We start from the raw sequence: 15011 nt of genomic DNA, 5'->3' as shown, positions 1-15011 counted from the left end.
GAGGTTTCAAAGGCGCTTGCTCAGTTTGAGTCCAAGATTCTATTCTTTTCCGTACGTATATATGCCTTTTCTTTTTAAAGTACAATACTCAGCCTGGGGTAAAACCGGTAATTCTGAGCCAGTTAAATAATTTCTTTTTTTATTTTTAAGGTACATGAGTTTTTCTTCCATTTTCTGGTATGTTTTTCTCTTCTGCACACCTTTTGTTGAACCTCATTTTACCATTCAGTGATCGTGCATCTTAATGATAAGCAGCCCCTCAGGGTTTCTAATCATGAGCTGGGGATACAACTCAGTGATAAATGGCTTGCCTAGCATGTGCAAGGTCCTGGGTGCATAACCCTAAATATGATGCTAGAAAAAAAAAAAAGAGAGAGAGAAAAAAAGTTCAGATGGTAGTGAAATATGAAGCTATTTTAAAAGTCTACAAGTATTAATAACAATGATTTTCAAAAACAGCAAGGCCAGGGGCTGGGGATGTGGCTCAAGCGGTAGCGCGCTCGCCTGGCATGTGTGCGGCCCAGGTTCGATCCTCAGCACCACATACAAAGATGTTGTGTCCATCGAAAACTAAAAACTAAAATATTAAAATTCTCTTTCTCTCTCTCTTAAAAAAACAAAACAAAACAAACAAACAAACAAAAACAACAGCAAGGCCAGGCACGATGGCGCACACCTGTAATCCCAGCAGCTCAGGAGGCTGAGGCAGGAGGATTGTGAATTCAAAGCCAGCCTCCAAAAAAAGTGAGGCGCTAAGCAACTCAGTGAGACCTGGTCTCTAAATAAATCACAAAATAGGGCTGGTGACGTGGCTGAGTGGTCAAGCCCATAAATTCAATCCCACATACCCCTGCAAAAAAAAAAAAAAAAAAAACAGCAAGATTTTGAGCAGATTGCTGAAAAGCTGTTCTCTGCTGCTGAAGCCAGGCAGAAATTCAGAGCCAGGTGCAAGGCTCTGTGTGCAGTATGTAAGTATTTGTGTCATAACACGGAGAGCTATATAAGCATGTGAATGTACAGAATCTCTCTAGAATGACATAAAAGACATGGATAATATTAGTTGGTCTCTGGCGAGAGGAAACGGATGAGACAGAAGGGAAGACTTACGTTTTCAATTCATACTTTTCTGTGTTCCTGTTGGAATTGATCGTTTTCCTTTCCTTTTCTTTTTTTTAATATCTTTATTTCACTTATTTATTTTTAGGCGGTGCTGAGGATTGAATCCAAGGTCTCACACATACAAGGCGAGCATTCTACCACTGAGGCACACCCCTAGCCCCGTTTTTATTTTCTTTTGTAAGAGTTTTAAATTAGTAGATTTTCTGAAAGTGTTTTTATTTAATGGTAGAATAAAACTTTTGAATAAATACATAAAGTATGAGCAGAAGAGGAAGTCACAAGAGGAAATATCTGCTTTGTCAGAAGACATGCCTTGGCATTGGGACCTTATTGGACAATTTCCCAACTTTTAGAATATTTAAAATTTAAATCACTCATTCTTTTAAGGTTGTTTTTTCATCTAACAATCAATATTTAATGGTCTTCAAACTGAAACAGGGCCAAGAATTCTGGGTAGTAATCTTCACACCTCCAAGAACATACTAAGAGATATTTGGCAGATCATACCTTATCTTCTCCATTTTATGAGAAAAGTTGGCTGCAAAGTATTTTCTACCTAATAGAGGAGCTGAACAATCCTTATAAAATATTTTCAAAATAAAGTTATATGTCATCTGGGAGATGAAATAGGACAGAGTATTTTATTTTCCTCAAAATGCCCTGTCATTTTATATTTGGAAGGTTTTTTTTAAAAAAAAAAAAACATTTATTTTTATAGAAGTAGTTGGACACAATACCTTTATTTTATTTATTTTTATGTGGTGCTGAGGATCGAACCCAGGGCCTTGCATGTGCTAGACGAGCGCTCTTCCATTGAGCCACAATCCCAGCCCCAATATTTGTAAGTTTTAAACTGAAGTACTACACATGTTGGAAGTTCCTAAGTCCTCTCCACTAAGCCCCTGGGCTTGACAGAATGAACACATCCAGTAAAATACTCAACATCCTAATGAGAACACTCACCTGTTTCGCAAGCACAGTGAGCACAGCACCAGACTTCCATAGGCCTCAGTGAATTTCTGTAAAGCCCTCAGCCCTGCACCTGGCTCTGTGAATTTTTGTCTGGCTTCAGCAGCAGAGAACAGCTTTTCAGCAATCTGCTCAGGAAAGCCAATAAGGGAATCAATGTGATCAACATTGTCAGAGATGAAGCCCAGGACGAGGCTGAAAAGGGATTTGGCGGAATACCGAAGATTCCCCTCTCGGGTATATGTGAAGATGAAATGATCAGTCTTCTCTTTCTGTGCAGTATCATCTTCCCTGTTCATGCAAAGCTCCACAGAAAAGCCTTTGGGAAACAGTCTGAATGGCCTTGGCTTTTGCAAACCACTCCTGACACCATCCAGAGCCAGATTCACCATGTGCAGTTGCCCATTTTCTCGTACGTAGATGGGTCCTGGGTCCAGGTGATTTTCTGAGTTGAGGTAGTAAGACATTGCCTTGGTTACAACTGTAAAAGTGAGACACAAGGAAGCAAATCCAATTAAAATGCCATCTGTAACATGTAACTTCATCTAGCTGTGCCCAGAGCTTTATAAGCCTACCCAGCAGGCCCTGTGGCTGGTGTGAGGAAAGCGAAGTTCACCAGCTGCTTGGGAACTCTGGCACCTGAGGTGCAACTACTGTCTCTTCCTGGAAGACCCTTTTCTACCCTTTGCCTGGGGTAACGTACTCATCTTTTAGAGCCCATTTTATGAAAGTTCTTCCAGATGTCAGCAACAATTTTTTTACAAGTAAATTCATGGTAGTAGTTTATATTGGAAAAACAATCGGAAACAACATAAATGTCTAATAATTGGGATTTTTATTAAGTAAACTATCCATTCCACACCATGACATGTTATGAAGTCATGAAAATTACAGAGTTTTAAAAAATATATTGGGGGGGCACAAAAAAAGACTGTAAATAAATAACTCCCTTGCTAGTCTTGCATCCTGCACACACTGTTGCACTTGGCTCCTCCTGATTTGTTTCTGGGCCTGCCCCCTACTGCTTTGGGCCCCTTGAGAGGAGGAACCATGTTTAATTCAACCAAGCTCCCTAACCAGCACTTTGGCATGTTATAGTCCTTCGGCAGACAGTTGTGGAATTAAAGCATTCTTACTTGTTAAACCTTACATAAACCATAAGCAACAAAATTTTCTGGATCTATAAAAAGGCCTTCACCACCAGATCTAAATAAAATCTCTTGAAAGCATCATGAATATTAAGGTTTTGTTAGGGCACTTTTGAAGTAAGTAAAAAAATAAAAACACAGTTGGGTTTTTCTGCAATCATGTGGGTGACATTATATGCCCAACAACTAACTGGAATAAATACTTGTTTTCTTGAGTAACTGAGATTTCTAAACACATGAAAAATTGTTATCTGAAATAAAATGAAAGTGTTTGATAATCATTTCTACAATTCAAAGAGAAAAGAGGTAAAATTTAATATAAATAGGCCTGATATTATCCCTAAGATTGACTGACCTTTGAGTGAACAATTTAGCTTTTGCAATACGCAGGGCTACAAGCAGCCCTGAAGCCACTTACAAGTGTCAGCAAACAATTAAGTCAGTGATAAAAAATGCTGAGTCTCTGGAGATCAAACAATGATCCTGTTTATGAAAATCAGTACTATACATGATTCTCCTAAGGATAATTATGTGTATGTAGCACATCAGAAAAGAGGACCCGGTCTAGCCTTAGAGCCTCACCCTCTCCTGCTCATCCCCTTATCCCCTGCTCCATGGCCATGCTGTACTACTTGTTAATTGGTCGTGCTCTTCTGTTCCACTGGTCTTGAACTATTCTACTCCCTTCAGCTGGAGCATCCTTCTCTGCCTCCCTGAGCTAGTTAATTCCTACTTTTCATTAACACCGAGCTCCAACATCATCCCCCTCCTGGGAATCCTGTGCCAATCCCTGCACCAGGACATGTCTGTCTGGTTTTCCCAGAGCACCCAGTGTCTCCTTCTACATTAGCAGTTAGTACTATGTACTATGTCTAAGTCTGTTTACTTGTTACTGTACCAAGAGCTGAGAGCAATTTAAAGGCAAGGCACTTAAAATTTGATTCATCTCTCTTTCCTAAGACAAAGTAAGTGCCTAGTACTGAGTAAGCCCTCAAAAGATATTTGCTGAACTAAACAGGAGGAAGGGAGAGACCTCAAAGGGACAGATTTAGTGCTCTGAGTTACAGGGCCTGCTGATACTGTTGCTAGGAGCCAGCTCCTCCTCCAAGTAACAGCTGCATGCTCCTCCCCCACTTGCCAGACCCTTCTGCAGGTGGCTGAAGCAGACCAAATGAAGGGAGTATATTGCTACTGGTACTACCAGGAGGAAAAAACAAAGAAAGAAAGAACTTAACTAAAAACTAAGGGAAAATTTTGTCATAGTGCCAGCTCTCATAACCCACTCTTCCCTTGCCAGCACTCAATGTCTGCTGCTAAGGAGATGCCTCACTTATTCTAAACTCTTCATCCAGCAGAGGTTAATATCTGGCCCCTTCAACCTCACAGACATTAATCCTAATGAGGAGAAAAGGCAGATCTCCTTCAGTCTTTATTCATAGGGTATTTACAGCCTACTCTACCTGCCAATCAGGAAGTAGACACCAAGGGCCCTAAAAAGAAATGACTTAATTTTAATGGTAGAAAGGCAAATTCTATGGAAGATAACATTAGAATAAATCAGCACATTATGAGCCCTGAGCAACGAAATAGGGTCTGTCCATATTCACTGCTCATAATCCTCAGTCCCAATAGTAACGTTCCACAAACTTTGGAGTAAAATAAACAAATTCAAGAATAATTGTATGGATGACCATTTCTGATGTAAACTAGGAAAGTGTGACTTCATCCAGCAGAGGGCACAAACAGCTTGGGACCACAGTAAGAATGCTGCTAACCCCTGCCCCAAATCCTGTCAGCTTGAGCTTCCAGGGATCATTTTGCATAAAGGCACAGTTACAACTATATTTTATCTTTAAATTACTCATCAAATGCTATTTCTCTTTCTAAATAATGAAAAAACTCAGTATTTCTTGAAGAGTAGAACTATATCATTTGTCCAGTTGTTCAAAGCCTTTCTTTCTTCTACTGATATATAAGGAACTGAAGTTGGTTCAGGAAATTCTAGTGACCTTTGATTTCTTCTACTAAAATTTGTATATCCTGTATCCTCCCAATAAGGTGCTTCCTTGGAGTTTGTATTGTACTATAAAATGATCTAAGAATTAAATTAATGTTTGAACCTTCTGAGGTTAAGAACCACAAAGGCAAGATGATTCTACACAAAGCTCCTGTATTCAACTTTGCTTGCCCCTGGCTATTATACATGGTAATCTATTACAAACTGACTTCTCAGGAGACAGGGCCTATTCTATAGGATGGCAAAAATCTGAAATTGGAAAATTAAAATAGTGGATATCTGCAAGAATAACAATGTCCAATGTAGATCAGTTGCAGCTATATTAGGTCAACAGAGTGACAGGTGTACTTGCTTTTTTTTTTTTTTGGTGGGGGGGAACTAGGGATTGAACCCAGGGGTGCTTTACCACTGAGCTATATCTCTAGCCCTTTTTATTTTGAGACAGGTTCTCCCAAGTTTCTGAGGCTGCCCTTGAACTTGTGATCCTCCTACCTTAGCTTCCTGATTACATGTAACACCATGTCTGGCCAGAGTGACAGGCATTCTAATAGGTCTCCCAGTCCTCTCCAGAGAAGCAACTTTGTCACACACAATATCTTACAAAACAATACAGTAGTGCATATTCTAGGGTCTGGTCATCACAAATGAGCCAAAGTTGCCATATAATTTCTTCCAATAAATGAAATATGACCTTAGTAATCAAAATTCAGCTCTCTGTAGCTTCTTTGAATAGGAAAAAATAAATAAATAACTAAACATGACAGTTTTTCAGACCCTGAAACCAGTTTACCAAGCAAAAAGCATAATTATCCCAGTCAGGTGAACTGAGGAAGATGAAGAGGATAATAGGGTTAAAATTGTGAGATGAGTCTGCGATTATCTAATTTGAAGAAGAAAAGTAAGAAAGCACCTAACTTAAGTAGGTAAAATAATTAACAACCCCTTAAGAATAACATGTTAAACTGGGTGTGCTGGTGTATACCTATAATCCCAGCAACTCAGGAGGCTGAGGCGGGAGGATCTCAAGTTCAAGGCCAGACTCAGCAACTTAGTGAGACCCTGTCTCAAAAAATAAAAGGGCTGGGAATGTGGCTCAGTGGTAAGTGCCCCTGGCTTCAATCCCTGGTACCAAAAAAAAAAAAAAAAAAAGAATAACAGGTTATAATAATGACTGATATTAGTCAATACTGGATGCAAAGGCTACCATTTATTAAGTGCTTACCAGTTGTCAAGCACTATAATAAGTACTAAATAAAATGACCTCATGTAATTACTTATCCTAAGGGGTGGTAACTTCTTCAAGGAACAGAGCTAGTAATTGGCAGAGCCCAAATTCAATGTCAAGGCTGTACTACTCCAAAGTTCAAGCTCTTTCCATTGCGTGATGCTCTCTCTCAAGAATAAAAACATGACATCAATCTTAAGGATTAAAAAAATGTTAAAAATTAATCTCACCCACCTGTTTGATCCCTCTGGTACTCACTGGCTCAGGCTGAGTGGTAGGGAAAAGAGAGGAGATTAAAAACAAAAACCAAAAAACAGGGGGATTCTGAGGAGAGAATTGGTGGGAACAGAGCCAGAATAGAGTTACAATGAGGCCTCCCTTCTTTTTGCCAGTGTAGAAATTAGCCACATCCCACAGCAGGAAAACATCTGTCAACCCATGACCTTCATTTCAAGACTGCAGACACGTTTGGCTTATTAGAATTTTTAAGAAAGTTTCTAACATTAAAAACTCGAAAAGAAAGCAGTTCTAAACTACCTATAACCAACAAACAATCCCCCTCTCATTGTTCTGTGTCACCGCCATTATTCAATTTTCAGTTCTCCCCACTACTTCTTTTTTCCTGTAGCTTGCACTTCCCTACCTGCCTTCTCACCCATACCCGTTCCTCCCACAAACTCTGAAGGCTCACACCGTACCCAGCTCTCTACTTTCCCTCAAGGGCAAACTAATCTCTTCCACATCTTGATACTCTTACCAACTCTACAGCTTCTCACCCCAAATCCTAAACCTTCCCCTTCACACACTCACAGCTCATCTGCCCCCTCTTCAGAGATCATACCCTTTCAATCCTTCCGCACCCCTTCCAAAAACGTGGCTCCAAAACCCAATCCCACCTCCACCTGCTTCCCTTCCTGTCTCTACGCCATTCCACCCACATCCCTGGGGTCTTTCAGCATCCATCCTTCCCTTCCTCTCCCTCGGGCTTTCCTCTCCTCGGACCCCAACCTCTCCATTCCTCTCCAGTCTTGTGTCCTCAACCCTCAAAATCCCATTCCTTCACGCTTCAACATCCCCAACTTCACAATTCGCAGCCCCAACTTCTTCTTTCTTCCCTGCTTCCAAGACCCCACCCCTTCCCCCATTCCACTCCTAGCTCCCTTCTTCCGTGCACCCCCCCCCCACCCACCTTCCCCTTCGCCTCGCCCGGTACCGCAGTCCTTCGCCCGCCTCTCAATTCCCACGCACGCCTCTCTTCCACTCCTCCCAAGCCAATGCTGCTTCCCCTCGCACCCCGACCCCGAGTCTCACACGCCCCCACAGCTCTCCCCGGCTCCCCGCCCCCACCTTCAAACCCACCTCCCACACCCCTACATCCTCATCCTCCCACCCTCCCTCGCCCTCCCCTCCCCCACCCGCCCCTCCCTCACACCCTGCCCCCGCCCCCACACGCAGCCCGGGGTTCGGCCAGCGGCCAAGCCCGCGGCCGCCACCTACCTGTGCCCCTGCCTGGGGCAGCGAGCGGCAGCACCTCGGCGGCGGCTCCTTCCTTCTGTAGCGCGGCTGACGAGGAAGGCGGCTCGACACACTGGGCACAACGCTGTTGAGGGTGGGAAACAGAGAGGGTGGCAGGAGGGAGGGGGCTGGGGGCGACCTGGCGCCGTGGGACCGCGGGACCGGCGGGGCGGGGGGAGGGCTGGGCCATGGAGGCGCGCGTGCGCGGGGCCGGCATAAGGGGCGGGGCTGGGCCTAGGGCGGGGCCGGCCTGGAGGCGGGGCTGGGCCTGGAAGCCGGGCTAGCGACCTGAGGGCTCGGGGCTAGGAGCCGGCAGGCCTGGGCACTGCGCGTGCGTGCCCGCGGGAGGGCGGGTCTCCTGGGTCCTGCGGTCCTGCGGGCCAGCTGGGTTGAGCCGAGCTGAGCTGGGGGAGGTTAGGCCTGGGAAAAGGCTCTCGGGCGGGATTACGCAGCTGGGCCGGCGAGTTTGCAGGGAAGCTGACGGGTGGAGCGCTTTGAGTAGTGCTGTGCGCTTGGCCGGGACTCCGCCGGGGCGCCTCGAGCTGGGCGCGGGGGAAATCCCAAGCGGGACCATCAGTACGCCCGGATCTACCTTGAGGCCCAGGCGAGCGAGTCAGCGGGGTGGAGTAGGCCGGCACCGGGGGAGGTGGGAGTCTGGCGGGCTAGGCGGACGGAAGGGATGCTGGCGCGAAGGGAGCGAGCGCGGGGGGCTGGTGCGGAGTCGCGGCGTGGAAGGTGCGGGGGTGTGGCGGGCGGCGCTGAGAGGTAGCCTCATGAAGGCGTCTGACGCCGGCCAGTGCTCCCTGCTTGGCCCGGGGAGGACCTTTTTGAGGTTTGAAGTAGTGCTTTGGCTCCCAAAGGAAAAACTGATTGCAAATAGAAGTTAATGAATCTGCCTAAACTTTAGATGTAGCTGCAACATAACCCATGTAGTTATAAGTTGTATTTACTATCAAGGCGGGCTCAATTAATGTATTTTATGTCACCTGGGACGGGACTGAGTCAAAGGCTTGGGATGGATGTGAGCTTTGTGTCCAGGGCTGATTCCCGCCTTTCTAGCAACGGGTCCTGGCCTCTGGGGAGACTGGATGCACGGAAAGGGCGTGTGAACTCCAGGTGAAACCAGTGGCCAAGGCTTAGGGTAAGGCAGGGAAGTCCAAGGTTAGCGATTATAAAAATGGGAAGGATGGCATCCTGGAGTGCACCTCCCACATTCGGTGAACTGAGGCTCTGAAGAAATACGTGTTTATTTAGAGCAAGGCATCTCAGTATGGAGGATTAGACTATATCTTAAACCTGCACCTTGGAGTTGGGAGAACAGCATATTGTTGTTCCTGGAGGGTTTTTTGGAATTGGTTTGCCTTTCTCCTGAATTGTAACAAAAGAAACTTAAAGGGAACTCAGCCCCCTCCCTTTCTTTCTTGTTATTTAAGCAATTTTTCCAAAACAGGGAATCAAAGGATATTGTTTGCTTCCTTCAGACAACTTAGATAATTAAGAATGTGCAGTAAGCAAAGAACTGAACATTTGAAGAATACACCCTATCCCATTTATCTACTTAATATACATGTGAATTCCAGATGCATTTTCCTAAAATGTAACTCTTTTCTAATTCATAAATATAATTCCTTGTACATTTTGGTCTACATAAGAAATGAAGAATACACGCTTTACTATGTTCATTTGTTTGAACACATTCAAATGAATTCAGATAGTAAAAGTTGAATTAAGTTTTTTTTTTTTAAGGAAACAAGCCCACCACAAGGGTAATCCCAGAGAGTCAGGAGGCTGAGGCAGGAGGATGACAGGATCAAGGTCAGCTTCCACAATTTAGCATGACCATCTCAAAAAAGAAAGGGCTGAGGAGCTCAGTGGTAAAATGTCCTGTGTTTAATCTCCAGTACCAAAAAAAAAATAACAAACTCTTCTCACATATAGAATAATTATTCTGTGTGGGTCACACTATATTAGAACATGGCATTGTATTATTAATTGCATATTTGTCCATCTTCCTTGACTCAGCTTGAAGACAGACAAGTCTCAGTAACTTAGGTTGTATGCATCTTTTCATTACTAGCATGGTGCCTGGCCCTTGCCGCAGTCTGGCTGGGCACAAATGCCGCAGTCTGGCTGGGCACAAAATCACGAGCCACCACACAGCTTGTAGATTCAAACAGCAACTCTTTATTCCCGAACTCACACCAGCCATCTACAATCACATTCTGGGGAAATCCACGTTCTCTGCCCAAATCCACCTCCACTGGGCTTCTATCTCCCAAAAAATACTGTCTGAATCCCGTGAGAACTCAAGGGGAACTCAGGCAGCAGGATACGCCCTATTCCCAGCAGGAATAATCTTAAACCTTAAACCTGGAACCTAAACCGGAACGCCCTAAACCCGATTATCCTAAACCAGGAACACCCTAATCCTGGAACCGCCCTGGTCCTTGAGCAAGGTCACATACATGCAATGTCACTGCAAAATGTCCTATTTCCACGAGTCCTTCCACTAAGCAACATGGGGTACGCTGGCAAGGAAATTGTCATACCTACTTGGCTAATGGCTCCCAGAAGGCCCTTGGTTCAAAAGGGCCTTAGTTTGTATTCAGAAATTTTGACAGAATATAGTATTTCCTTACCTTTTTTTTGACGATACTGAGGATCAAACCAAGGGCTCATATGCTAGGCAAAGGCTCTACCACTGAGCTGCATCCTCAAGCCCTATTTAATAATTGAAGATAGCATTTCTTTACCTTTGGAGATAGATATAGTACACTGTTATCGTCATTGACTTTATGATCAATGAAGCCAATAAGTTTTATACATCTTAATCAAGGATCAGCAAACTTTTTTGTAAAGGGCCAAACATTATTTTAGTCTTTATTGGTCTTATAGTCTGTCACAGGTATTCAGCTGTACTATAGCACAAAAGTAATCATAGACAATATGTAAAAGAATGAGAACTGCCATGTTCTAATAAAACTATTCATGATCATAAAAAAAAATAGGTGGCAAGCTAGATTTGACTTGAAAGCAGTAGTTTGCTAACCCCTGATCTTGTAGGACTAATTTTTTAAGACTTAAGTATAAGCCTTTATGATTATCTTTAACTTATAATTCATTGCACACATCTTTCTAGCTTGCTCTTGTGTCTTTATTCTGTGTGTGTGTGTGTGTGTGTGTGTGTATGTGTATGCATGCACAGACGTGCTCTAGGGATTTAACCCAGGGACTCACACATTACTTACGTATGCTCTACTACTGAGATACACCCCCCAAACCCTGATCACTTCTCTTTGAGGGTCAGTTGCATCATCTGCTATATTAGCTGATACCCCATCTTTGTTATTGTCTGTAGAATTGATAAGCATATTTTTGTACCCTTAGTTAAAATTCTTAAAAGGATAAAAGTCTTCCACAAGTTTATTTTGTTCTAATAGTCATTATTATTTTGAGTATAGCCACTCAAAAAGTTATAAGAAACTACCTAAAGTGCAGCCTGTCCTACAATCCATATTTCCCACCCCAGTCTGGTCTGTGTGTGTGTCTGTGTATGGGTATACATATATTCATATATGTGTATTTTTTTTTTTTTTTGTACAAGAGATTCGACCCAGGGGCACTCAACCACTGAGTCACATCCCCATCCATTTTTATTTAGAATCTGGGTCTCACCAAGTTGCTTAGGGCCTTGCTAAATTGCTGAGTCTGGTTTTGAACTGGAGATCCTCCTGCCTTAGTCTCCTGAGTCACTGGGATTACGGCCATGTGCCACTGCACCTGGCTTAGAATCTCTTTTTTTCTTGACCAGTGTGACCCAGCTTTTATTACTATTACTACTAGATTTTAAAACTAAGATAAAAAGTGGGCTTTACTTTCTATTATAATAAAATAAAAACTAAGAAGAACTAGATCTCTTATGAAATACAAATTATCAATAATTAATACAACTGACTAAAATTGACTCAAGGTATAGAAAACCTGAAGAGATCTATTGAATTTGAATTGTCAAAAATTACGCTATGAACACTTCACCAGGTATACACGATCAGATAATCCCTACCTTATATAAATTGTTCAACAATTAGAAAAAGAAAGCAAAGCTCTCTGATTTCTTTGGAATACAATCTTTATTCCAAAGACATATGAACTAAAGGAAAAATTATAGGCCAATATAATCTTAACAATATATTTGCAAAAATTCCAAATATAATACTAGGAAACTGAATTTAACCATAAAAATAATAATGCACCATAGACACATAGATAGAATTTGTGCCAGGAACTGGGGATGCTATAACGATAGAAATTTCCTTAATTTATATTAACGATCTGTAGAAAAATCTATTATGATTATTTTCGTAGATATAGAGGAGTATTTGGTAAAACTCAATTTTTATTCATATTTAATAGAAAAAAAACAACAACAAACAAGGAGAAGGAAATTTGTGTTTACTTAGTAATATCTAACAAAAACCACAGTGTACATGACACATGACACATTTCATGGTGAAATGTTAAGAAATATTCCTTATAGAGCTGAGGACATAGCTCAGTGGGAAAGTGCTTACCTACCATGTATAAGGCCTGGGTTCCATCCATAACACTGCAAAGAAAAAAAAAAAAAGAAATACCCATTGTATAGTCAAGAATAAATGTTATTTTTAAAAAGATCCCACTTATGTAGCTGGGCACAGTGGTACATGCCTATAATCTCAGTGGCTCGGGTGGCTGAGGCAGGAGGATCGTGAGCCAATCTCAGCAACTTAGCGAGGTACTAAGCAATTCAGTGAGACCCTGTCTCAAAATGAAAATACAAAAAAGAGCTGGGATGTGACTCAATAGTTATGTTCCCCTGAGTTCAATCCCCGGTACCAAAAAAGAAAAAAAAAATCCCACTTCAATAGAAGGAGAAACTATAAGGTGTCTAAGAGTATATCTAACAAAAGAGACATATATTTGGAGAAGGATTTTTTAAAAGTTTTTTAATAATGAAGAGATATGCTAGATTCAGGGCACTGATTATCATTAACATGTCTCTTCTCCCCAAATTATAATCTAATTGAATTGCTATCTAATCTCAAAATTTTCATGTAGTTTAAGAAAATTGTTTCTAATAAGCTAGGTACAAAGTATAGGACCAAACCAATTTTGATAATTAAGTAGAGGAATTTACCATGTCAAATATTAAATTTGATAATTTTTGCTTTCAGTCTGCATCTTTTTTAATATTTATTTTTCAGTTGTAGTTGGACACAATACCTTTATTTTATTTATTTATTTTTATGTGGTACTGAGGATTGAACCCAGGGCCTCGCACATGCTAGGCAAGTGTTCTACACTGAGCCACAACCCCAGCCCTCAGTCTGCATCTTTATATTCATAATGTGTAACTTAAGCCGGACATGGTGGTATATGTCTATAGTCCCAGTGACTCAGAAGGCTGAGGCAGAGGACCACAAGTTGCCCAGAAGCCAGCCTAGGCAACTTAATGAGACCATATCTCAAAATAAAAGGGACTGGGGATGTATATTAGTGGTAGGGTGCTCCTGTGCTCAAAAACAGGTTTTTTTTAAAAATACAGTAAAATAGTCTAATGCTTAGTTTATTAATATTTAGCAGGAAAACTGGTATATTTGTACTTAATTGAGTTCTGTGTTCTTGATACGTTTTTTTTTCCTGTCTGCCCTGTTTGTTCTTTTGTTCCTTTCTACTTTTTTCCAGATTAATTATTTTTATGGTATTCCAGATTTTCTCTTCTGTTGACATTTATCTTAGTCCATTTTATGTTTCTGTAACAAAATACATGAAGCTGAGTAATTTGTAAAGAAAAATTTTATTTAGTTCACAGTTCTGGAGGACCAAGAGCATGCACTGGCTTCTGCTAGGCTCTGGTGATGGCATCCTTGAGGATAGCATATGGGAGAAAGAGAGGTCACATGGCAAGAAAGGAAGCAAGGATGGAGGACATGACTATTCTTGTATAATAACTTGAGTTCCCAGAAAACTAATTGACTCCTATGAGACCTAACCCACTCTACTACAAGACCAGCATTAATTCCTTTAGAAAGGCAGCTATGACCCAATCACCTCCCAATAGGCTCCATCTCTTAAAGGTCCCACTTTTTTATTTTTATTTTTTTAGCACCGGCATCAGACCCAGGGATGCTCTACCACTGAGTTACATCGCTAGTCCTTTTTAAAATTTTGAGACAGGGTTTCACTTAAGTTTCTCAGGTTGGCCATGAATTTGTAATCCTTCTGTCTTAACCTTCTGAGTTGCTGGGTAAAATTTTAGGCTTGTGCCACAGCATATGGACCACCCACCCCAACTCCCAACCCCTGCCCCTTTCAGAGTTGTGTTGATATGTTGTTAAGAACCAAGCTTCCAGCACATGAATCTTTGAGGGAGAAACCATATCCAAACCATAATGGTTCTCTTATATTACTTTTTTTTTTTTTTTTTTAGCAGTTACTTTATTCTAGTTCCAGGATTATAACATGCATCTTTAACATCCTAGTCTACTTTGAGTTAATATTCTATGACATCATGTTCAGTGTAAGAACTTTACTAAAATACTCTATAAGTACTTTCACTTACCTTCCCCCTTGCCTTTACTTCTGCATCTGTTAAGTCCCCACCATTCATTGATAATATTTTTAATTTTTCTTCTTTAGACCCAGACAGTAGTCCAGTTCTTTTTTCTGGTACTGGACATCATTAAACCCAGGGCCTTGCACATGCTAGACAAGCACCCTACCACTGAGCTATACTGCCAGCCCCAGTACCTTGTAAATATATTTTAAGAATATACACTTATATTAACGATATTTTTTCCATTTATAATGCTCTTTATTCCTTCCGTTGGACCCAGAATGTAACTATGGAATCATTTACCTTTAGCCTAATGAACTTCTTTAACTTTTCTAATTGTATAGGTCTACTGATATATACTCAGCTTTTATCTAAAAATACCTTTAATTTGCCTTTAGAACATTTTTTGCTAGATATGGAATT

At 41.6% G+C, this 15011-nt stretch overlaps 2 protein-coding genes across 11 annotated transcripts in view; one reads left to right on the top strand and one right to left on the bottom strand.

Annotated features, from left to right (window-relative positions):
- The window catches only part of Lrrc42 (leucine rich repeat containing 42), a 22313-nt gene extending 14199 nt beyond the window's left edge, over positions 1-8114 (bottom strand). For 2 of the 4 annotated variants that reach the window (XM_058581485.1, XM_046450893.2), the window contains exons 1-3: positions 7976-8114; positions 6713-6745; positions 2083-2569 (exon numbers count right to left, since the gene is read on the bottom strand). In XM_058581485.1, coding sequence (XP_058437468.1) covers positions 2083-2555 — 473 coding nt within the window. In that variant the 5' untranslated portion in view covers positions 2556-2569; positions 6713-6745; positions 7976-8114. Of the gene's footprint in view, positions 1-2082; positions 2570-6712; positions 6746-7691; positions 7751-7975 lie in introns of those variants that run through there. The other 2 variants (XM_058581487.1, XM_058581486.1) reach the window with 2 other exon arrangements.
- Positions 7958-15011, top strand: part of Ift25 (intraflagellar transport 25) — a 27580-nt gene continuing 20526 nt past the window's right edge. The window contains exon 1 of one of the 7 annotated variants that reach the window (XM_046450903.2): positions 7958-8087. The gene's annotated coding sequence lies outside the window, so the exon portion shown is untranslated. The other 6 variants (XM_058581489.1, XM_046450899.2, XM_058581488.1 and 3 more) reach the window with 6 other exon arrangements.

This window comes from Marmota monax, unplaced genomic scaffold, assembly GCF_021218885.2.
Source record: "Marmota monax isolate L192 unplaced genomic scaffold, Marmota_monax_Labrador192_F-V1.1 WCK01_AAM20220418_F8-fsc00023, whole genome shotgun sequence".
NCBI lineage: Eukaryota > Metazoa > Chordata > Mammalia > Rodentia > Sciuridae > Marmota > Marmota monax.
The sequence above is the reverse complement of the archived record's forward strand: the minus strand, read 5'-3'. Positions and strand labels throughout refer to the sequence as shown.